Source organism: Sminthopsis crassicaudata, chromosome 5 (assembly GCF_048593235.1).
Source record: "Sminthopsis crassicaudata isolate SCR6 chromosome 5, ASM4859323v1, whole genome shotgun sequence".
Lineage (NCBI taxonomy): Eukaryota > Metazoa > Chordata > Mammalia > Dasyuromorphia > Dasyuridae > Sminthopsis > Sminthopsis crassicaudata.
This window is the reverse complement of record NC_133621.1, coordinates 147,311,464-147,338,647: the sequence shown is the minus strand read 5'-3', so window position 1 is coordinate 147,338,647 and position 27,184 is coordinate 147,311,464. Positions and strand designations below refer to the sequence as shown.

Genomic DNA, 27,184 nt, shown 5'->3' with positions numbered 1-27,184 from the left:
CTCTCTCTCTTTTCCCCTCTCTTTCTCCTTCTCTCTCTACAGCTGTTGCCTCCCAAACCCCGAAAAGGGGGAGGGAGGGAGGAAAAGAGAAGAGGAGGAGCCTAGGATACCGTGGATGGGAGGAGCCGAAGTCTGGTTCACTTTAATTGGCACCTGCCTTCTACAATAGAGAAGAAAAGCGGGGAAAGCTTTCCCCGAAACTCGCTCGGATTGGTTTTTCCTCCAGCCAATAGCAGCGGGGGAAGAGAATCCAACAGACTTAAGAGGATGTAATTGATGCCTTTATAATCGAACCGAAGTAAAAAGGAAGGTGCCGTTGAATCGGATTGACATTCTCCTCAGCCAATCATCTCCAGAAAGAAGGCGTGGTAAAGGGTATGCTTGTCTTTCCTTCTACCTATAAGCGTAGTGAGAGAGGCTCTAAGACTCCGCCCCGGATGTTGAGGAAGCAGAGAGAGGAGCTTGAGTGAGATTCCAATTTGGTTTCTGCTCTAGGATCCGGAACTGAATGGTACAGACAGCTTTTTTTTTTCTCCTAAATGTGACGAAATCTGGATTTAATGGGGGAAAACGTGCGTGAAGTTCCCGGGGATATAACCTGACGAATTCCCCCATCTTCATTTCCCCTCTGCCTTACAGCTGGCTGCAGTACCCAGGTGAGTCCGGAGCTCGGACCCATGCGCCGAACGCCTGGGGAGTTTCCGCCCCTCCCCCTGCCCCGGTGCTGGAGGAGAGAACGTTAGTTCCCCGCCTCCCCCCCTCCCCCCAGTTTCTTTTCTCTTTCCCTCCCCTCTCCCCCACTGTCTGCACCCTACCCCCCCCAACCACCCCCCTCCCCAACCATCATTTATCCCCAGCGGTTAAAGAAGCTGTAGTGTAAAAGATAAAGAAGTTAAAGTATAGAGGATTCTCGGATATTGTAACAAGCAAGCATTTATCGAATGTCCGGAAAGTGCTGGACACGACGTAGAGCTGTGGGAAGTCAGAACGGATCTTTCATGTAGCTCTTCAGATGAGGACGAATCCAGACTGATGCATAAGATGCCCAAGGTACAGATAGGCCTCGAGCAGGTGACTCGTCATCTCTAGGCTTTTGTGTAAAAGCGGAGTTACAGTCAGTAGAGGTGACCCCACAAAGATCCACTTAGAGTGAATGTTAATTTAGGAGAAATTTGGTGTTGGAACAGTTTGGGGAATCTTGACCTTAAAGATGAGGGGAAGGCTGTGAGGTTTGGGACAAGGAAGAAAATGGGTTTAAAGGAGAAGGAAAGTGGGTAACTTGGTGAAGAGTATAGTAAGGCAGGTAAGTAGCCTAAAATTGTGGGATGGGTAAGAGAGAATTGATCTATGAAAAAGTGCTTAGCATTTTCCAAGAGATGTGATAACATGGAAGAAGGGGATATTCATTTGCTCTCAGTTGTACTTTGAATTATGAAACTACCACCACTACCCTTTCCCACAAATGAAGTGGTGAGCTCTGAAATGATTAGCTATTCTAGTTTAACGTGCTGGGTTTTTTTTTTTTTTTTTTAACTACTTGATGCCCTGCATCATACAAAGTCTTCCGGTACACAAGAAGTGCATCTTTTGCAAAATGAGCCCTTCTGTGAACGTTTAAATATATGATTCCAGAAAATGTTTCACGTTTATATAAACCCAGAACCTCTTAGTAAGACACCATCTTACTACAATTTAATGCATCTGGAAGCATTTCTGCTTCCTATGACAGACTACTGCTTATGTAACTTGCTCTTCTGAAAAGCATAGAGAGTCTAATTTTTAGCCAGATGTATTACAACAAATCTATGTATATAGGATCATAGGACTTGGAGGCTAGAAATCATATAGTTTGGAGAACTGAAGTTATGTGGTAGAGGGAGTATTTTGAGGCAGAGACTATTAATTTAAGAAATCTAGTGTTTAATCCTATTCTCCACTGCAAAGGAACAGAGGCCACATACAAAGGCCTATGAGATGCTGTGCTGAGCTGAGGAAGTTATAACCTTAGAATAAACTGCAATTTTTGTGCCTTGATCATTTACTGTTCATTAATCATCTGTGGCCTTCCGGCCAAACATTGGTTAAATTTCTCTTCCAGACTGTAGTTGCTACAACCCTAGAATCCTAAAATAGGACTTTTTAACATAAGGGGGAAGTCCTTTGGAAAAAGCTTCCAGGGGTGTACAAACACTGCACTATTTAGTATCCTCTAGCTTTCACTAAGTAGCCATGGAAACAAATCAGGAGAAAGCCAAGTTTTCCCTTAGCCAATATAAGTAGCCTACTTTATTAGGAGAGGCAGCAATATATTACTGTGGAAAGAACACTGAATCAGATGACCTGCATTCTAATCACATCTGTGCACCTTATTATTTAATAACATGACCTTGAGCAAATCATTTATTCCATCTGCACTTCAGTGAAATATAGTGTGGTAGAACCAGGTAGTCTGAAGCAAGGATTCATAATTTAAGGATAGATTTCAGCAGAGGTAGGAACTGGATAGGAAAAATTATATCTTTATTTCAATATAACTAGTTTCATTTTTAAAACTATGTATTTTATTTAAATCATTTAAGAACATTATTCTGAGAGAAAGAATATAGACTTCACTAGCCTTCCAAGTAGGTCTATTACCTAGAAAAGGTTAAGAATTCCTAATCTTATAACACCACCTTTCAACATTAAATGTTAGTCTGAAATATCTTGCCCTTTCACTTCTGGTTGTACTAGTGCTTCACTCACAGGGTTTTACTCAGTTAAGCTGTGTGTCTTTTCCTAGTCTAATTATACAATTAGCACTTGGAATATGGGTCCCAACATTGATCTTTAAAAAAAAAAAAAAAAAAAAAATTTGCTACAGAGAAAATTAGTCCTATATGATTAAATCTTGGTGAGATGTCCTTAAAAGTTCCTGCCTGCAAAAAATTTACTTTTTATATTGCAGGAATGTGAAACAGTACAAGAGTATTAGATTTGAGGGACAAGAATCTGGTTTCAAATCCTGGCTCTGTTGATTCCCTATGTGACCTTGGCAAGTCCTTTTATGCTTCCAAGTCTCAGTTTCACCTGTAAAATGAAACAGTTGTACTAGATCAAGGTTTCTTATACTTTTTCCATTTATGACCCCTTTTCACCCTAAAAGTTTTTATGTGACCCCAGATAATTAGGTATATAAAAAGATATATAAATCATACATTTACTGATAATAAACCAAAATTTCACAACCCCTACATTCATTTATGAGACCCCATATGGGGATGCGACCACAGTTTAAGAAGCTGGGAATTCGTTAATCTCTGATATTCCCCAGAGTTATGTGATACTTTGATTTTCTTTCAAAAAAAAAAAATGAATAATATAAAAGTTTGTTTTGTCTCAGTGCTTGCTTTAGTGCTCTTTCTTGTCATGGTCTCTCTCTACCAATCATGTACTACAGATAGCTAGAGTTGCAGAATATCCTGCAGACAATACATTTATGCATTTTTTAAAATTTGGAATAACTGGCAGGTTATTATCGGAATTAGTTCTAGACCCTTTAGTATAGGTTGATTGCAATTTAGCAAGTGAACAATAGATAGAAATACAGCATAGTATTGTTAGTACTTGGAGTGCTGGGCTAAGAGAGACAAGCTCAAATCCTCTGATGTAAAGTAAATGTTCTGTCATGATCAAGTAATTTTGTCTCTTAAGTCTCCACATATTGACATATTTTCCACATATGCAAAATGGAGATATTAGTTACTAACCCCCAGAGTTTTTGTGAATCAAATGAGATCATATTTATAAAGTATTTTGCAAAGAAAAAAAATCATAGAAATATCCATTATCATTCAATAAACTACTCTGAAACTTCAGCCTCTAATGCCTCTTTTTAGCTAATTTTTTTTTACCCCTGCTAATAGCCAGCTCTTCTTCCCTTTCTCTCACCTTTACTTCTTTAGGCACTGTTCACAGCGGTACACTTTGGGTACACATTTAAGTCTCATTCCCATTTATCTTTTTGTGGAGCTATAAATCATTCTCTGTTTTAAACTAGCCCATTTCCTAAATTATCTGTCATTAGACTAAGGCCACATCATCTAAACAAGGATTAGGAAATTTATAAAGAAGAACATTCACCACTACCATGAAATCAACAGATAAGTTATCACATTATTTCATTAACTCTTTAGCTACCACAAAAATATCAGAGGATATCCTAAGATTTTGAGCCTGAAGGGAGAGATAATCAAGTCTAGTCCCCACATTTGAAAACAATAGGAAAAAAATGCAGATTAAAAATTATTGGTGAAATGGCATTAGTGGGGTACAGAATCACTGAAACCCCAAAGTAAGTTAGGATTTCAGGACTTTCCTATACAATCCACCAGATATTGTTAGCCATTAACAAGGGTTCAAGTTAAGTTTCATAGCAGAACATTAACAAAGAAGACAACATTAGGCAGACTTAAGTTCTAATGAACTTGCTAAAGGCAGTGGTTCCTAATGACCCCTGAACTCGGCTAAATTCCTAAAGAGTTGGAGGAAGAGAGAGAGATTAGGTTCTTTTAATGGGAAAAATAATCCCAGGAGTTGGCATCATGTAACTTGGTCTTCTTATTGGATATAGTAATTGTTGGGTTTGTCAGTGCAAGAAATAGAACAAGGAATTCAACCTAGGCCTATTGCAATAAGAGCCTTAAAGAGATAATTCTATCTGCCCCCTCCATGCTTGCCCCTGGGAGTTACTTAGTGATTCTGGCTCTCTCCTGCCAAAGCCCACCTAGCTACCAAGGACCCCAAAGTGATAGTAAAATGAAATGCATTGTATCAAGAAATCCAAAGATGCGGATTTGGGTTTCAGCTCTGCTTCAAACTAGCTGCATGCTCTTGGGAAAATCGCCACTCTTCATGGTTTATTAGCTATAAAATCAAATCTTTTAGAAGCATAGAATATTAAAGCTTGAAGAGACCATAAAAGGCATACTGTTAGACTACCTCATTTTGCAAATAAAACACCTGAAAATCGAAGAGTTCCAATGACAGGCTTCAAAAGAGCCAGAAAACAGCACAGGTCTTCTGACTTCCAATGCAGTGCTCTTTAAACATAAAGTTTTTGCCAATCTGTTTGAAGGATCAAAGAGAAGAGAGAGTGGTACAGAGAGGATAATGTCCCTTATTTTCTCTTGACTATAGTGTAAACATATGTCTGTGAAATCAGGACAGAGACAAAACAAGCCAAACTTAGCTCTCTTGGAATATGAGAGAGAACTTAATCTGAAAATAATATAATACTTATAAGTTATTCTAGAATGTTATCATACAAAGGCCTCATTTCTCAAATATACACAGAACAGAATCATGTGTAAAAATATAAGTTTATTGCATTAATTAATGCATTAATGCATTGTTGATGGGAGTTGTGAACTGATCCAACCATTCTAGAAAACAATTTTGAACTATGCCCTAAAGGTTATAAAACTTGGCATACCCCTTGATCCAGCACTATCACTAACAGGTCTGTATTTCAAAGAGATGGTTTAAAAAAAAAAAAAAAAAAAAAAGGAGGGGGCAAGGAATCCACAGGTACAAAAATATTTCTAGCAGCTCTTTTTCCGGTGGTAAAGATTGGAAATTGTGGGGATGCATACCAATTGGGGAACAATAGAACAAGTTATAGAACAAGTTATGAATGTAGTGGAATACTATTATTCTATAAGAAATGATGAGCTGACAGATTTCAGAAAAACATGGAAAGACTTAACATGAATTAATACTAAGTGAAGTGAGCAGAACCAGGAAAATACAGACAGAATGTAGTAACAGCAATCTTGTGCTATGATCAACTGATAGACTTCACTCTTTTCAGCAATATAATGTTCCAATTTAATTCCAAAAGACTTGTGTTGGAAAATGCTATTTATATAGAGGACTTTGGAATCTGAATACAAATCAAAGCATACTGTTTTCACTTTTTTTTTTCTCACAATTTTTCCCTTTTCTGATTCTTTAACAATATAACTAATGTGGAAATATGTTTAACATATCTAACCTATATCACATTGCTTCCTTTCCTGGGTAGGGAAGGAAGGGAGAAAAATTTGGAACTTAAAATCCTACAAAAATGAATATTGAAAACTATATTTACATGTACTTGGAAAAAAGCAAAGTACTACTAAGTGTAAAACATATAAAATTAAATCATAAATTTTAAATTCATAGAAAAAGCCCGTTTATATTTTTGTACAAAATTGTTAGACATTCTTGAAGTTGATAAGGTTGGAAGAGAATAATTATTTGACTACATTGGAAATGGAAATTACTTTAGAAACCATTGAGTTCAAGTTCTTTATTATACAAATGAGGAAACTGAGGTACAAAAAAGTTGTGACTTTTCCAAATTCACACAGCCCTACTCAAGGTCAGATCTTCCTGACTCTGGGTCCTGAGCTCTATCTAACTAACTGCCTGTAGTTCTTCAGATAATTGTTATCATTATCAAAAAATGTTAATACCTACCTGCATGAGTTAGTAAGAAAAATACTACAGATCCAGGTAATTTCGTGGCCAAATTATTTCAATAGTATTGTACTCCGTTTTGGGCAATCACATTTTAGGAATATACAGAGGAGAGTAAGCAGAAATGGTGACTGAAAATTATGCCATGTGGAAGCAAGTTGAAGGGTTGAGAATTGATTATTCTTATGAAAAGAAATTTGGAAGGGAATGTCTAATAATTGTTTTTACATTTTTGAAAACCTTTTATGTGGAATGCAGGATAGATTTAGTCTGTTTGAACCAGATAAAAGCTACATAGGAACGCATCAGCTTAATTTAAAAAAAAAAACTTCTTAAAAATTAAAACAATCCAAAATAGAATAGGTTGCCTCAGTGTATTTCTCTCACTAGAGATCTTTAATTAGAAACTGAATAGTCAGGGAGAGTATAAAAGTCATTTTCTGTCAGGTATTGATTGACCTTCCCATCTCTGAGATTTGTAATACATAGATTTTTAGCTTTGTATTATTAAAAAAATAAGTTCAGGGCTTAAGTACATACAAGCCCTGTAATTAAATTGCAAGTACATCTATAGTATTCAAAATCAACAAGTAGATTTCAAAAGAAGCATTGGTGCATACTCCCAAATTTAGAAAAGTAGCATTGGATAATTGAAAGCTCATTAATCCCAGAATCAAGCCTATCACTTACTAGATATTCTGTCCCTTAACTGATCCAGTATTCAGTTTCTTTATGTGTCTAGCAGGACTTATAATACTTGATTGTTATGAGAGAAAGTTTGTCAATTATAAAATCATTTATAAGTTATTTATGTATTATTAATCTTATTTGGGAAACAAAAAAAAAAAAACAACATAGGGGATATTTGCATTAGGAGCTTGGGATATGGGTCTCAAAATGGATCTCCAGAGAATCCTGGGGAATCTCTGAAAACCCTTTCAGAGAGTCTAAAATTCAAAATTAGCTTTTATTTCTAATATAGTAAATATTTACAAATATAACCGACATAAACAAAAACTCTTTAATCAGATCCTTAATAATTTTTAATAGTATAAAGATACTGAGAACAGTTTGAGAACTATTAGTAAAAGAGACAACTCATTGAGCTCAAGTACTAAGGACAAGCTCTAGGGAAGAAATATGGTCTGAAACCCTAACCTTAAAGATAATCAGATTTCAAAATATTTTGAGAATAAGGAAGAGGGCATTCTAGACAGGAGAAGAAAAGATAAGCAATTACATAGAATGTTTATGACATGATGTAGTTATCCAGATTTACAACTTTAAAGTCATCTTCTCTCCATGAGAATTATTAAGTCCTGCTAAGGTCTTGTAAATTCTGTCTTGACAGTATAATCTTCTATCAGTCCCTTTATTTTGACTCCTGTAACCACAACTCTAGTTTCTCATCACTTCTCTCTATCCTACTTGGAAGCCTCTTTATTGGTCTTCCCCACCAAAAAAAAAAAAAACACCACGAACACACACACTGCCTAATTACTGCTAACATAATCTAATTTCCAGTCCATCTTCCACTCAGCTGCCAAATTGATATTCCTAAAGTACAGATTGAACCATGTTGCTTCTGTATTCAGGAAGCCTCTAAGAGAAAGTACAAAGTCCTGCCCTCTACACAATGACTTTACCTTACTGCAGAACTACTCTTCTTCATCCACTGCCTGACAGTCAAACATTCCTGGGTACTGCTCTGTTTTTATGACATTCTCTCCTATTTTTATGCCTTTAGGATAAGGCTATTTTCTGTACCTGAAATATGCCCTCCTCATCTCTGCTGCTTAGAATTCCTTCAAATTTAGTTCACTCACGATGGCATCCCTCTTTTGATTGATCTTAGTTGTAGATAGATAACTTTATGTATATATGTATATGCATATTTTTGTGTAAATGTATACATATATGCCAGAAATCTTAGTATACTTTTAAACAACTACCTTACGATTTTTTAAAAATACTTTGTATATATCAACCACTCTCCACTTTTTCCAAATCTGAATCCTCCCATCTGTTCAATTCAGTAATTGCTTAGTTTATTGAATAAATAGTAGGATTCAGATTTGGGAAAAAGGGGAGTGGTTGATCAATGTATAGGGTATGTCCAAATTGTGGAAGATCAACTTGAGTTTGGATTTAAGATCATTGGTTTGGATCTAGAAAAGATATAGGTCATATAGTAGTATAACCATCTAAGATGAAGAAATGGTCTAGAATGTTTAAATGACTAGACCAAGAACCTAGATATTAATTAACAGAGATGGAATTTGAACTGTGCCCAAATGCGTCTGTAGTCTTTAACTACAAATTTATCATGCTTTCTGTTGTAACACATTACACATCCTTCAGTGCCATTATAGATTTTTTTAAGAAGAGGGGTAATGTATTAAATACAGTAATATAAGAAAATCTGGTATTAGTGGGAAAAAAAAAAAAACTGGAAGAATTGATACCAGGTAAATAAGTAATCTAGGTATGAGGTAATGAATGTCTGGTCCATAACATTAGCAGTGATACACATCTGTTCTGCTTGTTTTACTCTTCATTATTTCATGCCAATCTCCATAATTTCCTAATATCGACCTGTTCATCAATTCTTGAAGCAGAGTAGTATTCCTTCACACTCATATATCACAATTTATTGAGCCATTAAACAGACATCCCTTCAGTTTTCAGTTCCTTGACACTACAAAGAGAGTTACCGTGATTTTCGAACATATAGATTATTTTTCTTTTCTCCTGATCACTATGGGAAATAGATCTAATAGTGGTATTGCTGGATCAAAGGGAATACACAGTTTTATAACTCTTTGGGCATAAATTCCAGATTGTTCTATAAAGTGGTTGGATTAATTCAGTTCTACCACCAGTGTATTAGTGTCTCGATACTTCCACAAGCATGCCAATATACGATTTTCCTTTTCTATCATTTTAACCAATCTAATAGGTATGAGATAATAACTCAAAGTAATTTGAATTTTCATTTCCCTAATCAGTAATAATTTAGAGAATCTTTTCATTTGACTATATATAACTTTGATTTCTTCCTCCAAAAACTATCTATTCATATCCTTGAAGGGTATTTTATCAATTGGGGAATGAATCATATTCTTATAAATTTTACAAAGTTCCCTACATATTTGAGATATAGGATCTTTATCTGAGAAATTCTGTATAATTCTCTCTCACACACACACACACACACACACACACACACACACACACACAGAGTTAACTGCTTTCCTTCTAATCTTGGTTACATTGATTTTATATTTAACAATGTTCTCTTTTTCAGCATTTAAAGATTTTCCTCTGATTACTGCTCCTGCTGCATCTAATAAGTTTTGATATATTATCTCATCATTCTCTTTAATATAATTATCTATTTTGTTAGTCATCTATTAAGACTTGTACTTTAACTCATTCTTTAAGATAGGTTATTGAGGATCCAATTGATTTTTTAATATGTTTCCTTGGTATTTTATTAAATATAATTTTTATTACTTCATGATCTGAAAAGGATGCTTTTCTGCACTTAACTACAAGGTTTTTATGGCTTATTTTATATGGTCATTTTCTTAAGTGTCATGTACTGCTAAGAAAGTTATACTACTTTTTATTTCTATTCAGTTCTCTCCAGATAGTAATCAGAGCTAACTTATCTAATATTTTATTCATCTCTTTAACTTCTTTTTTTATTTATCATTTTAGTTAGTTTTTATCTTGTTCTGAGAGGGGAAAATTGAAATCTTTTATTAAAGTTTTACTCTCCATTTTTGTTAGGATTCTTACAAGATGCTAAGTCACTGGAATAGATATAATTATCTAATTTAGCATGTTACTTAACAGTTCTCTAGTTCAGTAATGTATTTACTAGAAATTCATGAGATTCACACCTTTAAGAGAGCATACTTTTAAGGAGCTCCCAAAAGCCCATTCTCTGGGAGGATATAAAAAGCCAGGATTCAGTCAAGGAGGGCACTTTAAAGGAGAGGACTTCAGGAGATTCAGGGCCAAAGAGGACTTTGGGAGATTCAGAACTAGGATTGACTTCTGGGAGATTCAGTAGGCAGAAACCCACAATCCCTCACTCTTGGAGGCAGAGTCTGATTCATTTCCACATCCCTACCTTCGTTCTGGCTGGAGACATTTTGACAAGAGCTCATCAGGGAACCAAGCAGAGAGATAGGCCTCTATTAAAGCTAGCCTGACCCCAGGAAAAGATTCAAGACTCCTGGCTGCATTTTGTGATTAGTTTCTTTGCTTTTTTTTTCTTTTAATTAAATATTTTTTAGTTTTAATTTTGAGATTGTGTTTACTATCCCTGTTTTTTTTTTTTTACATCGACTGAAGCATAATAAATCCTATTCTAGCCTTTAAAAGAAAAAAGAAAACAACACTTCTGTGTGTGTCTCATTTTTAAATGTGTTTTTTATAAAAGGTATATTGTCAAATTCTAAGTTTTGATCCATTCCACTGTCTTATTTCTGTTGTATAAGTGAATTCATCCATCCCATTCACATTGAAAGTTAGTTACTGGGGTAGCTAGGTGGCGCAGTGGATAGAGCACCAACCTTGAATTCAGGAGGACCAGAGTTCAAATCTGGTCTCAGACACTTAACACTTCCTAGCTCTAAGTTAGTTACTAGTTGTGTATTATGTTTCTTCTCAAGTATATTTTAAAAATATTTTCGCTCATTAAATATCTTTCTTTTTTCCTCGAAGGATTACATTTAGCTTTGCTAATTAGGTTATTCTTGATTGCAAATCTAGTTCTTTTGTTCTTTGGAAGATTATATTCTTTTAAATGTAAAAGGTGCTAAGTCTTGTATTGTCCTGACTGTAACTCTACAATATTTAAATTTTCTTCCTGGTTGCTTGTAATATTTTGAATCTTAACTATAATGTCCCTGCGAGTTTTCATTTTGGGGTGTGTTTTAGATAGTAATCAGTTGGGTTTTTTCGATTTCTATTTTACCCTTCTAGTTCTAGAACTTCATGGCAATTTTCCTCAGTAATTGAAGTATAATATCTAGACTCTTTTTATTTTCCCCTCCTCAATCTCTTTTCCAAATTAGTTTATCTAATGAAATGTTTTACATTCTCTTCAATTTTTTTCATTCTTTTTATTTTTTTATTTCTTAATATCTTAATGAGGTTATTGGTTTTCTCTTGCCTAGATCTTAGTTTGAAGAAGTTATTTTCTAAAGTAAGTTTTTGAATCTTTTTTTTTCCAATTGGTTGACTTTCTTTTCATAATTTACTTTCTTTTTCTTGCATTACTTTTATTTCTTTTCCAAGTTTTTCCTTAATCTTTCTTATTTGATTTATAAAGCACTTTTTAAGTGCTATTTCAAGAACTCTTTTTTGAAGATTGTGATTATTTTATATTTTTCTTAGAAGCTTTACAGGAAGCTGTTTTGTCTTCTCAAATATTTCTTGACTTAGATAATTGTATAAATATGTGTACATACTTTTACATATGGATTTAACATATTTTAACATGTTTAACATATATTGGATTACTTGCCACCTAGGGATGGGGATTGGGGCAAGGAGGAGAAAATTTGCAACCCAAGGTTTTGCAAGTATCAGTGTTGAAAAATTATCCATGCATTATATTTTGAAAATAAAAAAATTTTAATAAAAAATCTGTTTCTTGACTTGAAGAAGAAAGTAAAACAGTGAGATAAATAAAAAGGGAAACTTGAAGAGGAAGTGAAATCTGAAAGAAATATATAATCTTTTTTGTCCCTGTAGTATAAGGTGAATTTGACATCTCTAATACTACACCATGAAAAAAATTTGAATAATGGTTATTTTTTTCTCCCTTGTAGGATATACTTAATTTTTCAACTGTCTGCAACCATCTCTCTAAATTGTTTAAATGAGAATGTCCCTGGCTCAGAGAGTACTTCTCACTTGGCTTTTTACATTACTCTTCTTGATCATGTTGGTGTTAAAATTGGATGAGAAAGCACCATGGAACTGGTTCCTTATATTCATACCAGTCTGGATATTTGATACTATTCTCCTTGTAATGCTGATTGTGAAGATGGCTGGACGATGTAAATCTGGTTACAACCATAGAAATGGACCACGACATATGAAAAGAAAAGTCTGGTACTTCATAGCAATGTTACTTAAGTTGGCCTTCTGTCTTGCACTCTGTGCTAAACTGGAACAGTTTACTAATATGAATCTATCATATGTTTTTATTCCTTTATGGGCCTTACTGGTTGGGGCTATGACAGAACTTGGATATAATGTCTTTTTTGCTCGGAGAGACTGACTTTTAACTATGACTTTTCACTATAATTTGCTGAACAGCAAAAAACAACAACAACAACAACAGTATTCCAGATATCTGCAAACTTCAAGCCTACCAAGGAACTGAAAACCACACCAAATACAGTTTTACACTCTTAGTGTTAAATCAAGTAAGTTATTCAAAGACTTGAAGACAGCATGAAAAGTATTTATTCTACATTTGAATTATTAGTCTCTTTATCACTTGTAAAAATAAAACTTTGTTTTGAACCACATATTTTTAAATGACTTCTTTTTAAAAATTCTGATATACTTCAAAGATGTAATAATCACAAATGCAAATCTCATTCATTAGCACTTAGGAATCAATCCAAATCATGATTTGGAAAAAAAAGAGCAATGATTTTTCTATGAGTACGCATCAAATATTTTACATTCTCATTATAAACAACAAAGCTTGCTTAAAACAAATGTTATTTGCTAAATAATGGAGAAAATTCTTAGGTAAGGACAGTCAGTATACTTTCATGTTTTCATTAATCCAGGCAAATTCATGCCAATTTCCACTTAAAATTTTTGACATAAGTGATTAAAATTGATCTTCCTTGCTAGATGTAATATAATAACAAAAAGCAAGGGATCCTCTCCCAGTCACTCTCAGGAAGGAGGCTTGGTGAGGGAGAAGAAAGGAGGAACCATCTTTGGTGCAGCTTGCCATACATATATTGTGAATTACTTAAGAAATTCTTTTAGTAGACAATGAAAACATCTCAAGAGTTTTATATTTAAGTAGGATTACTTAAGTACAACATTATAGTTTAGTTCTGTTCTTGTTCAGACAGGTAATAGAGTTTCTTCCCAACATCATAAACTGATATTTATGTGCTAAGCTTATGGAGGCAGCTTCTTAAAAATCTGGCATAGAAGGGCTTTCAAATTATTCCAGTAATTAATCATTATAATTACAATACTTTGAGCTTTATCAGTATGTTGGAAATTTTATGTGAGATTTTTATAGAAGCCTAGGCTGTGATACCAGTCACCTCTTTATTTAAGGGGTCACTGCCCTTCTTCAGGCCCTCAGCATCTCTGCTGTGCAGGAGCAGTCTCCTGAGCGGTCTCCCTAATCCCAGTCTTCCCCATCTCCAGTCAGCCCAACACACAGCTTTGAAATAATCTTAAGTACAGTCTGACGAGACAGTATTCTCCTCAAAGACTTTTGAGTGCCTCCCTATTGTCTCAACAGTGAAATGTGAGTTCCTCAGCCTGGCTTCAAACTCCCCTTTACCCTTCCTGTTACCTCCTTTCCCACCTCCACAATCCAGCAGAACATTTCTACTAGCTGTTCCCCATCATGGAAGAGGGCAGGTGCAGGGAACTAAAGAGGTCTATACCACAGTGCAGGTCGGCATTGTCTTCTGTGTCCTGGTAAAGATTTTAGTGGGTTCAGTTTCAAATCAGGCTTGTATGACCCAGCTAAGCACCGGCTTTTTCTGAGCCTCAACTTCCTCATTGTGAAGCGAGATGATGACAACAGCAGAGTCAGGATCTCTGGGCTCTCAGGGATCTTGGGGATCCCGGCCTCTGCCTCCCACCAGCCCCCTGGGCTGAAAGTTTAGGGGCTACTTCTGTAAACTATCATCTGAATCTTTCCAGATGTTATTAAATATTCCTTCCCCAAATGGCATTGTATTCGTTTCCCTGTTTACTTTTGTTGTTGTATCCTGAACAGCTCAAGGTCAGGGATTGTATCTTTTTGTTTTAGTCTTTGCATCCTCAGTGCCTTGTATGTGGTAAATGCTGAATAAATGTTTGTTTAAATTGAATTGCCTAAGATTTCAAGTCTAACCTAGCTTTTTGAATTTTTTAATAGAACGCAGAAACAGAACTGAAGCTAAGTAACACTGAATACAATGAATTACCTTCATATTTGGAGATGAAATTAAGAATAATAGTAAATATAGATTACAAACTGTTCCAAATCAGAGCAAATAAACTCCTAAATTATTGAAAGCAATCCAACCCAATCTCAAATACCTCAACCAAAAGGTCAATAAAATAAACCAGAATTTGAAATACAATCATACTTCACAGAAAGAAAAAAAAGAAGCAAACTCTTAAACTGGGCCTACCTCTTTAAGTATGTGTATCCACTAAGTCTCAACTCAGCCAAAAACAGAATCAGGGGAAAAAAAGGCAGATTCCACAAAAAAAAAAAAAAAAAAAAAAAAATCTTTTAAATAAAAAGAGTTGTACAGCTTAGGTGGCAGAGATGTTAAGCCTGCAGGTGTGATTAAGTGTCTGAGGCCATATTTGAACTCCAGTCCTCTTGACTTCAGGGTTGGTGCTCTATCCACTGCACCACCTAGCTAGCTGCCCCATAGTTACTTTTTTAAAATGAGAGATAATCATTATAGGAAAAATTTGCCAAAGAGAGAACTGGGTTTGTTGCTTTGTGGTATGATTAAGCTTGAAGTAGTGTGATTGCATGTGCTTTTAAGCAATATTTTGAAATTTTTCAAATCAATACAAATCATGATTCTAAGACAAGAGTTCTTAACCTGAAATCTATGGACGTTAAAAAAAAACAAAAACAAAAAAAAAAAAAAAACAACCCAGTAACAGTTTAATATGATTGGTTTCCCTTGTAAATTCTATGTATTTTGTTCATTTAAAAAAAATTATTGTCAACATAGGAGCTATCACTAGACTACTAAAATCCGTAATACAATCTCTCTTTTGGGAGAAACAATGTACTGCTATACTGGGAAGAGAACTTTATTTGGAATCAGCAATCTATGTTCTATGTCTGTCTGCTACTTACTTGCTCTATGACCTTGGGTGATTGACCCAAGCTCCCTAATTTGTAAGGCAAGATAGAAATCTCTCCTTTTGCAAACCTGTGGTCCCAAAGACCCTAAAATTGTAATTGCCAAAATACTTTTTTTTTTTTTAAATACAGCATTCTTTGTTGGATATTAGATGTTTAGGAATGATAAAGTGAGCAACAGATTAAAACACCAAAATAATCTAAAATGCGGCATTAAATTTCCATGTCAATACAGATAAACCACTCAATCTATATATCATACTGAATCAGAAGCTTCTTTAACTAAAACAATTTTATAGGATTTTAAAATATAAATCTTTTCTAGTGATTCACAAAATTCACCAAATCATGTCTTGCTGTTCCATCAATTAAGTCAAACTTCAGCTGAGACTCAGATATGAAAGAAGTTCTAAGAGTATTGCAAAACTCTTATACTTTACTTTTAAGTAGGGTACCCCCAGATTAGAGTATATTTAGAATCTGAATTACATGTAAATTAAAGTTGCATTATTTTCATTTTCATACAGTTTTCATTTCAGTTCTAGGTCACATTAATACTGTAGAACCACTTTTGGTTCTTTAAAGAAGATACAGGAGAAGCATCAGTAATATAGCCCACTTAAGATTAGGACAAGCAGATTTCAGTATGAACATATAAGTAATTAAATTATGTTCACTATAGAGAAAGGACCTGGGCCTGTAATTTCACCAATAATCTATTAGACTTGTGATTTCACAGAAAATCAGAAACTCCCAGATGAACTAACTCCTATCCATGCAGGTTAGGAAACAGATTTAGTCTTAGATGTAAGTAAGAGTAGTTAAAGGTTAAGTGACTTAAACAGTGACACAATCCTTATTTTTTGTTCAAAGTTGAACATTATGGTGGTGATGAGAACTGTGCTAGAAGGAAGAAATCCCACATATTGCAAAGAAATATTTTTCAAGGAGAAAAAAGAAAGTTGATGACTCTTGCTCTTAAATCTCCAAATGTTTTGACCTTTTCTTTATCCTCCTTGACATCTCCACAGAATTTACCACTGTTGTCCCCACTCTCCTTCCTGGATACTCTCCTCTCTGGATTTTCATGACTAATGATGATGATGATAATAATAATAATATATTGCCTATTATTATGAAACAACTAGCCAATGCAATGGAGAGAGCACTAGTTGAAGTCCATCCTGAGACACTTATTAGTTGTATGGCCCCACTGAGCCAAAAATAGTGAAAATGCAAATTCACTCAAAAAAAAAAATTCATTACAACATATTGAAAATATCACCAAATTGTTGGTTTAACATGGTTACCTTAAAGATTTAAAAGTTCAATAGATTTATATGTGAGTATTAAAGGTAAAAATTACAACATTTAAACAACATTAAACAAAAGCATCTTGGATTTATTTCAAAGTATATTTTAATATATAAGTTTGCATACCTAAGTTAAAATAAATAATGTTTCAAGAATAAGCAAGAATATGAACAATTCAGTGTATGTAAACCCAGGGCTTCCTGGCTTTAAGACCAGAGTTGTATCCATAGGACCTCTCATCTTCAACATTTTACAATTAATATAGGGATGTGTATATTTCAGAAAATATTTCATTAAAAAAAATTTTTTTTAAAGGTCAATGCTTAGGATCCTACATCTAAAACTACAAGGCCATCCAATCAGCCCTCTTATTTTATAGATGAGGAAATAGAGGCCCTTACAAAAGAAAATAAACTGTGACCTTCAAAATAGAAATTTAACCTCTCTGTTCAGTTTACTCATTTGGAAAAATAACATTATACCAACCTTAATTAATTAAGTGACAATACAATAAAACATAGACAATGTTAACATACTTTTTTTTTTTTTAAGTCACCATGCACCCACAGAGTTCCTTCTGTACTGTATAGGGGCTCCATTTCTATTTGAGTTTGACACCACTAAGCTAGAAAATTCGGCATCATCCAGAAATCAGCTAATCCGTTACTAAGCAAATATGTGAATAGGCACAGTGCCAGCAATTAGAGAAAAGACAAAAACAGAAATGATCCCTATTTTGTTGAACTTTCTCACATAAGGAATGAAAAGTTCTAGAAGCACATACACATACAGTAGTGGAAAGGCCTAATACAGAAATGAGAACACCTAAATTCTAGTGCTAGCTCTATTAGCTCCCTGACTTTAGAAGAGGAATTTAACCTTTCTGGGCCCTAGGGTTCCCTCATTTATAAAATAAGGTGGGCAGTATTTGTTAATACCGACATTCCTGCACCATTACCTACTATTCCGTTCATTCTCACCATGCAGTCATTTCAGTCATGTAGGGCTTTCTGCGACCCCATTTGAGGGGACACCAGACTGGTTTGCCATTTCCTGCTCCCACTTGTTTTATAGGGGAAACTGAGGCAAACAGCCCTGCCCTTTAAGTGCCCAGGGACAGGGCCTGGAAGTTGGAGAACACACATGGAAGGACTAACTACTCAACCATACTTTCTCCAGTCTAACGAGATAAGCTATAATGCTTCCAAAGTCACGTCTCTCAGCAACAGGTTCCAGCTTGGGGCCTCAGTTAGGAGTGGGGAAGGCTACAGACACTAGGCTTAACCAGGCCCCAAGCAGCCATGTGGCCTCCTGAGGTGTTTATGCCCTGCCCTCTCAGGAAGACCAAGGAACTACTGGGGAATAGGAGCTGTTGGGCCCTGAGGACTTAATCACCACATGTCCCTGACCCAGATACCAGACCCCAACCCTTTTGGTGCTTAAGAGAGGAAATAATGGTAACCAGTGCCTCCCCTGATGGTGGGAGACCCAGCCAACATCCCCATCCTAGGTCTAGCCACTCCCACCTCTTCTACTCCCTTTGAATTCACCATGTGAAAATTCTTGTCCCTTTTCCCACATCCTCTAAAGGCCAAAGCTAAGTGGAGCATGGGGCCTGAAATCAGGAAGACCCGAGTACAAATTTGACCTTAGCCAATTATTGGCTGTCACTGAACAGTGTGAGTTGGCCATGTTACCTCTTATCTGCCTCATTTCCCCATCTGTAAAATGGGAACAACATCTCTAAGGTGGTTGTGAGGATTAAATGAGATATTTGTAAAGCACTTTACAAAGTTTAAAGTGTTACATGAATGCTATTATTATTAAAGGAAATTGTTATTATCAGAGTCCCAACAGTGGTGGGATGGAATATAGGAAGATATCTTCAACAAATTCTTTTATCCTCATCCTGGTCCAGGTTCCTGAACCCACTTTCTATGCAAATTCTAAATATGATCTTATAATATTCAGGTCCTCAACAACTCTCACCTGGATTTTTCATAGACTTGCAAATGGTTTCTTTCCAGGCTCTTACCCTTTTTAGTCATTCAACTACAGACCTACTAAAATAATTTTCCTAAATCATAAAATTAAACATGTCAATGGCTCTCTATTGCCTGTAGAATGAAAATAAAGATTCTTCAGCTTGTCATTTAGAATATACAGTCTGGCTCCAGCCTACTGTCCCAGACTTATTTAAGATTACTCTTCTCTACATTCTCTATATTCCAGCCAAATAGGTCTACTTATGTTTACCAGGCCTTAACATAACAACTTCTATTTCATTACTTTTTCTCTGGCAATCTTCCCATTCCTGAAAGAATATTTATTTTTTTCATTTTCATTTCTTAGAATTTGTATCTCCCCTCAAAGTTTAGCTTATGACACCGCCTCTAGGAAACTTCCTGATTCCTCCCTTTTCTGATTGAGTCTCTCTGCCTCCTTAAAATGAATAGACCTTTCTGGATAAAGACAATTTTTTCATATGTTATCTTTTTTTCACAGTCCCTACCACAATACCTAGAACATAATAGGAGATTAATAAATATCTGTTTTCTTACATATTTACCATGTTTCATCAGATCATTCAAACTAACCATTTTTTTTTTTTTAAGAAAATTTCCAGGTAAACATTTAAGAACTAGAGCTCACAAGGGCACCTTGATGGTCTTCTCAATTCTTCACCATCCAAGCCAATTTCAGTATAAGGTGAGCATACAGGATCTAGTAAAATCATCAGGGACAGCTAGATTGCACAGTGAATAGAGCCCAACCCCTGAAATCAAGAGGACCTGAATTCAAATTTCAGCTCAGGCAGGTAACACTTCCTAGAAGTGTGACCTGGGCAAGTCACTTAACCCAAATTGCTTCAGCAAGAAAAAAAAAAAAAAAATTCAGCAGAGAATTATTATGAAAGAACAAGGTTCCCAAAACACTTTGTTTTGAAAGGTTTAAACTAATCTAAAATAATCCTCTATGTCTAGTTTCCTATATATTAGGATAATGGGATAGCTGTTTTTACCATTTGTCAGGGCTCCTAAAGGGTAAGAGCCAGAGGCATGCTAATAAATGTTTTAACAACCAACTCTTATTCTATCACCATCACACCAAAAATGTATATATTCAGATATATCTTTAATCTATATTAACATTTTTCAATCACTTTGATAAATCTAGACATTCAACAAAACAATAAATCCTCCCCAGATTTATAGATTCCATATCAAATTCTTTAAGAGTCAGCTCCTTTTAATGTTTCTTCTAAGTCTTTCCCTCTAGAGCCTTCTCCCTGAAAAGATGCTATATTCTTTCTCAAAGCCTGCAGCCAAAATAACAAGGCTCTCACAAACTCTATTTCTGATGCACACAGAGAGCAACAAATGATTATCTTCACCATTGAGAAGTCAACCTCATATCCAGGTTTGAGCCTGGGATTATGCAAACTTTGTTATTAACTATTTACATTTAAATTAATTTTAATTCACAGTCTCATAATAATTTTTATTGATTCATTCTCACTTTTCTTCATATGATCATGTCTATGATTCTGTTTTTTTAATCTAGCATAAATTTTCTTTCAATTAATTGTTATAAGTTTAATATCCAAATTAATTTTACTTTTAAAATTATGTAAGGAAATTATACAGTTACATAATAAAGAAATAAAATTTTTATATTCTGAAGATTCATGACTTCAGAATTTTTTTTCCCATGAAAAAAAAAGGCAACTGATCCAGGCCTGCCTCTCCTTATAAATCATGCTCTTCTACCCCAAGAGGACCACCTAGCATTGGAACATTGCTTGTATATTAATTGGGAGTACTAGAGTGGTTCCATTAGTTTTTACTCACTATTTCTGAAGACAAATTTCTATGTGCTCACACGAGAATAGATTCATAATCACTTATAATATGGCTTTCATCCTGGGGAACATTATTTAAAGGGGCTGCTTTAAGCAAAATATGAAGGTTAAATTTTGGTCATATTTTCACTTCTCTTTACTGTCTGTAGCTACCACTTTGTTTTGCAAATTTCTTACATAAGTGCAACTTTCCATCATATTCTTGCTTTCAGAGGACTTTTTTTTTCAGAAAACTTTTCTTTCCCTTCTTCCTGTACCCTAACTTCAGTGGGGTTTTGCTCCCCACTAATTTCCCCAGCTAACATGTCAATTTCTAATTAAAAGTATTAAGCAGGCACTTTAAAATGTGATCACTTTAAACAATATTTGCATTTTAAGCACAAAAACTCCTTTTAAGAGGGAAACAAAGTAGAATGAAAAGATTATAAGGAAAAAAAGTAGTTATATGAATAGAAGTAGTTTGGAGCACCTGCCATCCCTAAAAAGCTCTAGACATATTTAGAACATTATCCCTTAAGAAGCTGCCAATCCCTTCAAAATGTATTTGTTTTTCTACTCTTATCTTTCATATATTTAGACTTCACTAAGAAAAAGAGGTTCAGTGCCCAAGACTAAGGCTCTGCTCTGCTCTAGTCAAATCACACTTGGGACATTTTATTCTCTATTTTAGTGGTAAGTATATTGATAACTAATTTGAGTGATCTGATGGAGCCTGGATGGTGATGAAATTAGAATATGTCTCTTTGATCCAATCAGATGCCAGATAATTGCTCAGGAGGGGCTGCATACTCTGAGGAGGCCTGAGAAAAGTGTATAAGCCAAATTTGTACCATAGGAAGCCAAAACTGCTCCCAGCAAGTAGTTGTCCTCAGCAGCTGATACATTTTCCTTTCAGTTGGCAATTCATTTTATTTTGACCTCCAGTCAAAGCAAAGGACATATTGATGGGTAACAGTCCCTACCCTCTAGACATTTAAGGCACCTAACCTGAAAATTTCAATATGATTTATTTGACAAGTCCCGGAGGGCAAAAGTGAGAAAAGATAGAGATTGCAAAGATGCAAATTTTTGAACTTGACATAAGAAAAACTAATTAATATTTAAAACAAAGTCATTCTATAGTGCAGAGGATTATGAATAAATTTAGCTGATTTCTTTATTCTGGAAGTCTTCAAGCAAAGGCTGGATTACTTTTATTAGGAATGCTGGAAAAGGGGATTGTAGTGCGCTTAGAATTGAACTACCTAGCTTTCAATGTCCCTTCATTCTGTGATTCCTTTAATAAGGTCCTAAATGATATGGTGGATTGAGAGAAACTAAAGAATTGATCCCTGAGGCAAGTAGGGATCTGATAGAGATCAGTTTAGGTCCATGGTTCCACTTTTTTGGGAGGTGACCCAGTCTGAAATCCAAGTTATTTCAAACTCCTGAGAGGTCCTGAGCAGTTTCACTTTGCCATGCCCTGTCAGAAATCCCAGCCATGTCCCTGAGGTTAAATTTTCCCTATAAAATATACATCCCATGGCTATAGCCCTCCTTTGGGTTATAAGCCCACTCTGCCTCCCAGTTTCTTTCTCAGTCCTCTTCCCCAATGCCTTGTGGTATTTCCCCTAACTCCACTATGCTTCTCAATCCTATTTCTCCTTCTTATAGGTAATTTTTTTTGGCATGCTAAGTCCCTTTCAGGATTTAGCCAGCTAAGGCAACCTCATGGGGCTCTCCCTTTCTCCTGGGTAATCGTGAGTTCCAGTAAGGAACTTGTCTTTCAGAGGCTCTCCCAACTCATATTTACAATTCCAGGTGTCTACCATACAGCTTCATTTTGTCTGTAACTTTGATGCGGTATGGAAGGGGAAGAGATTCCCCTCTGCTCTGAGACACACAAAGAATTCGAGAACCCTGAAATCAGTGGCAAAAAGGAAGGTTTATTTTTCACTAAGAAGCTCTCTTAGTGGACAAATCTATTAATGAGATTTGCAAAGAATGTGTTAACAGAAACCTATTTTATGAGCAGATCTTTGGGATTGGGGACTGTTTGAGCTGATTATCAGAACAAGATCTCTTAATTGAAAGAAATCATTTTGAAGGCCTTTTGCAGAATTTGGAATTTTCTGAAATTGGGATCTGTCTATCCCAAAGATCAATGGGGGGCAGGGGGATTCGGAGAATAATTTGCCAGAGATCTCCAATTGAATGAGCAGTTTATCTTAGAAAAAGGCCCATCTGCAAGATAGTGAATAAAAATAGCAATCTAGTATTTGACAAACCAAAAGATCCCAACTTTTGGGATAAAAATTCATTATTTGATAAAAACTGCTGGGAAAACTGGAAATTAGTATGGCAGAAACTAGGCATGGACCCACATTTAACACCACATACTAAGATAAGATCAAAATGAGTCCAAGATTTAGGTATAAAGAATGAGATCATAAATAAATTAGAGGAACATAGGATAGTTTCCTCTCAGACTTGTGGAGGAGGAAGGAATTTGTGTCCAAAGGAGAACTAGAGATTATTATTGATCACAAAATAGAAAAAAAAATTTACATCAAATTAAAAAGCTTTTGCACAAACAAAACTAATGCAAACAAGATTAGAAGGGAAGTAACAAATTGGGAAAACATTTTTACAGTTAAAGGTTCTGATAAAGGCCTCATCTCCAAAATATACAGAGAATTGACTTTAATTTGTAAGAAATCAAGCCATTTTCCAATTGATAAATGGTCAAAGGATATGAACAGACAATTTTCAGATGATGAAATTGAAACTATTTCCACTCATATGAAAGAGTGTTCCAAATCACTATTGATCAGAGAAATGCAAATTAAGACAACTCTGAGATACCACTACATACCTGTCAGATTGGCTAAGATGACAGGAACAAATAATGATGAATGTTGGAGGAGATGTGGAAAAAGTGGGACATTGATGCATTGTTGGTGGAGTTGTGAAAGAATCCAACCATTCTGGAGAACAATCTGGAATTATGCCCCAAAAGTTATCAAACTGTGCATACCCTTTGATCCAGCAGTGCTACTACTGGGTTTATATCCCAAGGAAATACTAAAGAAGGGAAAGGACCCTGTATGTGCCAAGATGTTTGTGGCAGCCCTTTTTGTAGTGGCTAGAAACTGGAAAATGAATGGATTTCCATCAATTGGAGAATGGTTAGGTAAATTATGGTATATGAATGTTATGGAATACAGAGAGGCTTGGAGAGACTTACATCAACTGATGCTGAGTGAAACGAGCAGAACTAGGAGATCATTATACACTTCAACAATGATACTGTATGAGGATGTATTCTGATGGAAGTGGATATCTTCAACATAGAGAAGAACTAATCCAATTACAATTGATCAATGATGGACAGAATCAGCTACACCCAGAAAAGGAACACTGGGAAATGAGTGTAAACTGTTAGCATTTTTTGTTTTTCTTCCCAGATTATTTTTACCTTCTGAATACAATTCTTCCTTTGCAACAACAAAATTCTGTTCTGCACATATATATTGTACCTAGGATATACTATAAGATATTTAATATGTATGGGAATGCCTGCCATCTAGGGGAGGGGGTGGAGGGAAGGAGGGGAAAAATTCAGAACAGAAGGGAGTACAAGGGATAATGTTGTAAAAAAAAAATTACCTATGCATATGTACTGTCAAAAAAAAGTTATAATTATAAAATTAATTTTAAAATTAAAAAAAAAAGAAAGAAAGAAAAAGGCCCATCTGGAAAATATGCACTCTAAATCTCCCTTTTTTTTACAGATCAAAGGGTATACAGTTTCAAAGTTCATCTGTGTTAACCTCTTCCCTAAACAAATCTACTTTTTGCTAAAGACAGTGGTCATTATGAATTCTTCATGTGACCAAACGCCAATTTTTGGAGCTTATCATCATCTGATGTCTACATCACTTTAAAATTTTCTGAAGGTTAGCAGATGTCAATAAAAGGCCTTTTGAAATAATAAAAATATGGTCAAACTGATGAGGGGAGCCCCTAAATTCTCTCTCGGACTTTGGGGGGAACGCTTGAGAAGCTCCCTCAGAGAAGTTCTCCCCTGAGAGACCTGGCCCAGGGAATCAAGATAAAGTGGTTTCATTCTGTTATCTGGGTGGGACTAGTTGAGTGCAGGACTACTCTTACATAAGCCCAAGCTGGAGATCTAGATATTGACCTCTATTGAATTGGAGATTAGTCCAGGGACATTCATTCAATTAGAAAATTCTCTATTCTGATTTCAACTCAAACTGCTCCCAGCCCCCACCAAGAGCTACCCATATACCAAAGTTCCTTCAGCCCAATTTCTTGCAGAGAAGGCAAAAGCAGGAATCATGCCCGGCCAAGGGACCTCCCTTGACATAGCTGCCTGCGATGGACTCTGCCTGCTGAAAAGACATTCTCCTTTCAGCATTAACCTCTCTTGGTCTCTCTCACACATTTCCCTAATAGGACCCTACCTCTCTTTACCTCTCCATCCGGATTTCTCTGCTAGAAATTTTCTCTTTTTGTGCTAGACCTTTACTTTTCTGTCGCGGCCTTGCCATTAAGGAAGTCAGCCTGTAAAAGCTCACTTCCCAGTGCCAATAAAAACTTCTTTTGTCAGTCTAACTTTGTAAATTAAATTCTTTTACAAAGGACCTGTGCTGACAAGAGGGGATTCCTACAACTCCCTGCCCTGCACTGAACCTCATCAAAAACCCACTTTGCACCTGCTACTCTGCTTAATTTCAACTGCTTGAAGCAAAATAATTTTTCCTGGTTAAATGCATCACTTTCGATCTATCAGGCAGCTAACTCAAGCCTCCCTCAGCCTTCTCTCCCCACAGACTGGAAAACTGGAGGATGGGGTACCAAAAAACTCTTTCCAGAGCCTTTCTTTCTGGAGGGCAGCAACTGAACTCCGTCAGCTGGACTAGGCATCTGCTGTTCTTTCTGGTGTCAACTCCACAGAACAATAGCCTCTGGCATACTGGGTCCCTATCCTACTTTTCTGCTTCACCTCAACCCCCATTAAATTCTAAGATCCTTGAGGACAGGAACTGTTTCTTCCTAGTGTCCCTGGCACTTAGCACATTTCCTAGCACCTAAAAGACACTTGATAATTATTGGATTGAATTATGCATCCATGTTACTTATGTTAGTTTTTCCTTCTTCTCACTTAAAATGCTAATTAAAATTCTGAGGAGTATGAGAAGTTGGGTTTCTACAGATATTGTCAAAACAGGATGAAGGAAGAAGTGAAATACCTGGTTAAGATATCTCCAAGCAATCATTATGTGAGTCAAAGAACTGGCTAAAGGACAAGGGGCCCAGATTTAATCTGGCCTAAACCGTTGTCAGTGACAGGAGACAAGCCTTCTGACATGAAATGGGTGAATAAAGAGGATTGTAAATCAGACCAATTGTAACTAACTCTGACTGTAAATCTGACCAATCCGAACCTTGGAGAGAGGAAGAACCAAATTAACTGTATAAAACTTGCTCCCATTTAGTATTCCCAGTGTCCTCCTTAGGAAGAAACCTGCTTCTTATGAGAATCAAATAATTCTTCTAAAAGAGCATTGGCTGTATGGACAACCAGAGAAGCAGTAGATATTGGCAGCTTGACCAGAGCTTACTTCTCAATCCTGCTAAGTTCCATGGGGGTCTTTTAATAACAAAATGCACTTTATTTTGTAATCAATCATTCCAGTATTCTCAAACAGTATTATTTTCTCACAAAAACTGTGCAAGGGAGATAATCCAAGTGCTATTATATTTTTTCTGTTAATATTATGAAAGGAAGACCTAGAATGGCGACATGTTTCTCTTAAGATCATACATGCCAGTACAGAAAAGCAAAGATTCAACGTTAGATCTTCAGATTTCAGGTCTCATGTTTTTCCTACTAAAACAATAATTTAAAATATTCATGTAAAACTAGCTATTAATATTCAATAATGTGAAATTTCAAATTCAATAAATTATTCCTTTAATTTCCCTTTTATCCAAGGACCTCGACTGTTGTTTAATTGTCTTCATGACCCCTTATGAGGTTTTCTTGGCAAATAAACTGGAGTGGTTTGCCATTTTCTTCTCCAGTGCCTTTTACTGACAAGGAAACTGAGGCAAACAGCTGGATCACCCAGCTAAATAAGGTCAAGTTTGAACTCAGGTTTTCCTGACTCTGGGCCCATTCATTCAAATACTGGGCCACCTATTTAACAAAGCATAACTGGATCAAAATTGGAAGCCTAAAGAATGGAAGAGAAATCACCAACATATTGTGATCTAAGAACCAGTCAAAAAACATTTATTAAGTGCTAGATTGGGGCAACTAGGTGCTACAGTGGATAGAGCACCAGGCCTTAAGTTCCTCACTTCAAATCTCATCTCAAATCCTTACT

General features: G+C 35.7%; 1 protein-coding gene across 4 annotated transcripts; it reads left to right on the top strand.

The window, feature by feature from the left end:
* The first annotated feature begins 194 nt into the window (after positions 1–194).
* On the top strand, positions 195–23,544 carry TMEM60 (transmembrane protein 60). Of its 4 annotated transcripts, XR_012482424.1 has the most exons (3): positions 195–656; positions 12,351–19,636; positions 21,367–23,544. XR_012482424.1 is itself a non-coding variant. In XM_074268475.1 (2 exons), the coding sequence occupies exon 2, from the start codon at positions 12,401–12,403 to the stop codon at positions 12,803–12,805; it is 405 nt and encodes a 134-aa protein (XP_074124576.1). In that variant the 5' UTR covers positions 420–656; positions 12,351–12,400; the 3' UTR covers positions 12,806–13,058. The 4 variants fall into 4 exon arrangements, 3 of the variants coding, with proteins under 3 accessions (XP_074124576.1, XP_074124577.1, XP_074124578.1); XM_074268475.1 differs by lacking the exon at positions 21,367–23,544 and having other exon boundaries at positions 420–656; positions 12,351–13,058; XM_074268476.1 differs by lacking the exon at positions 21,367–23,544 and having other exon boundaries at positions 432–511; positions 12,351–13,058.
* Positions 23,545–27,184: the final 3,640 nt, after the last annotated feature.

What these genes read in the sequence shown, in the direction of transcription:
- TMEM60 (XM_074268475.1), top strand. Translation starts at nt 12,401, where the DNA reads ATGAGAATGTCCCTGGCTCAGAGAGTACTTCTCACTTGGCTTTTTACA.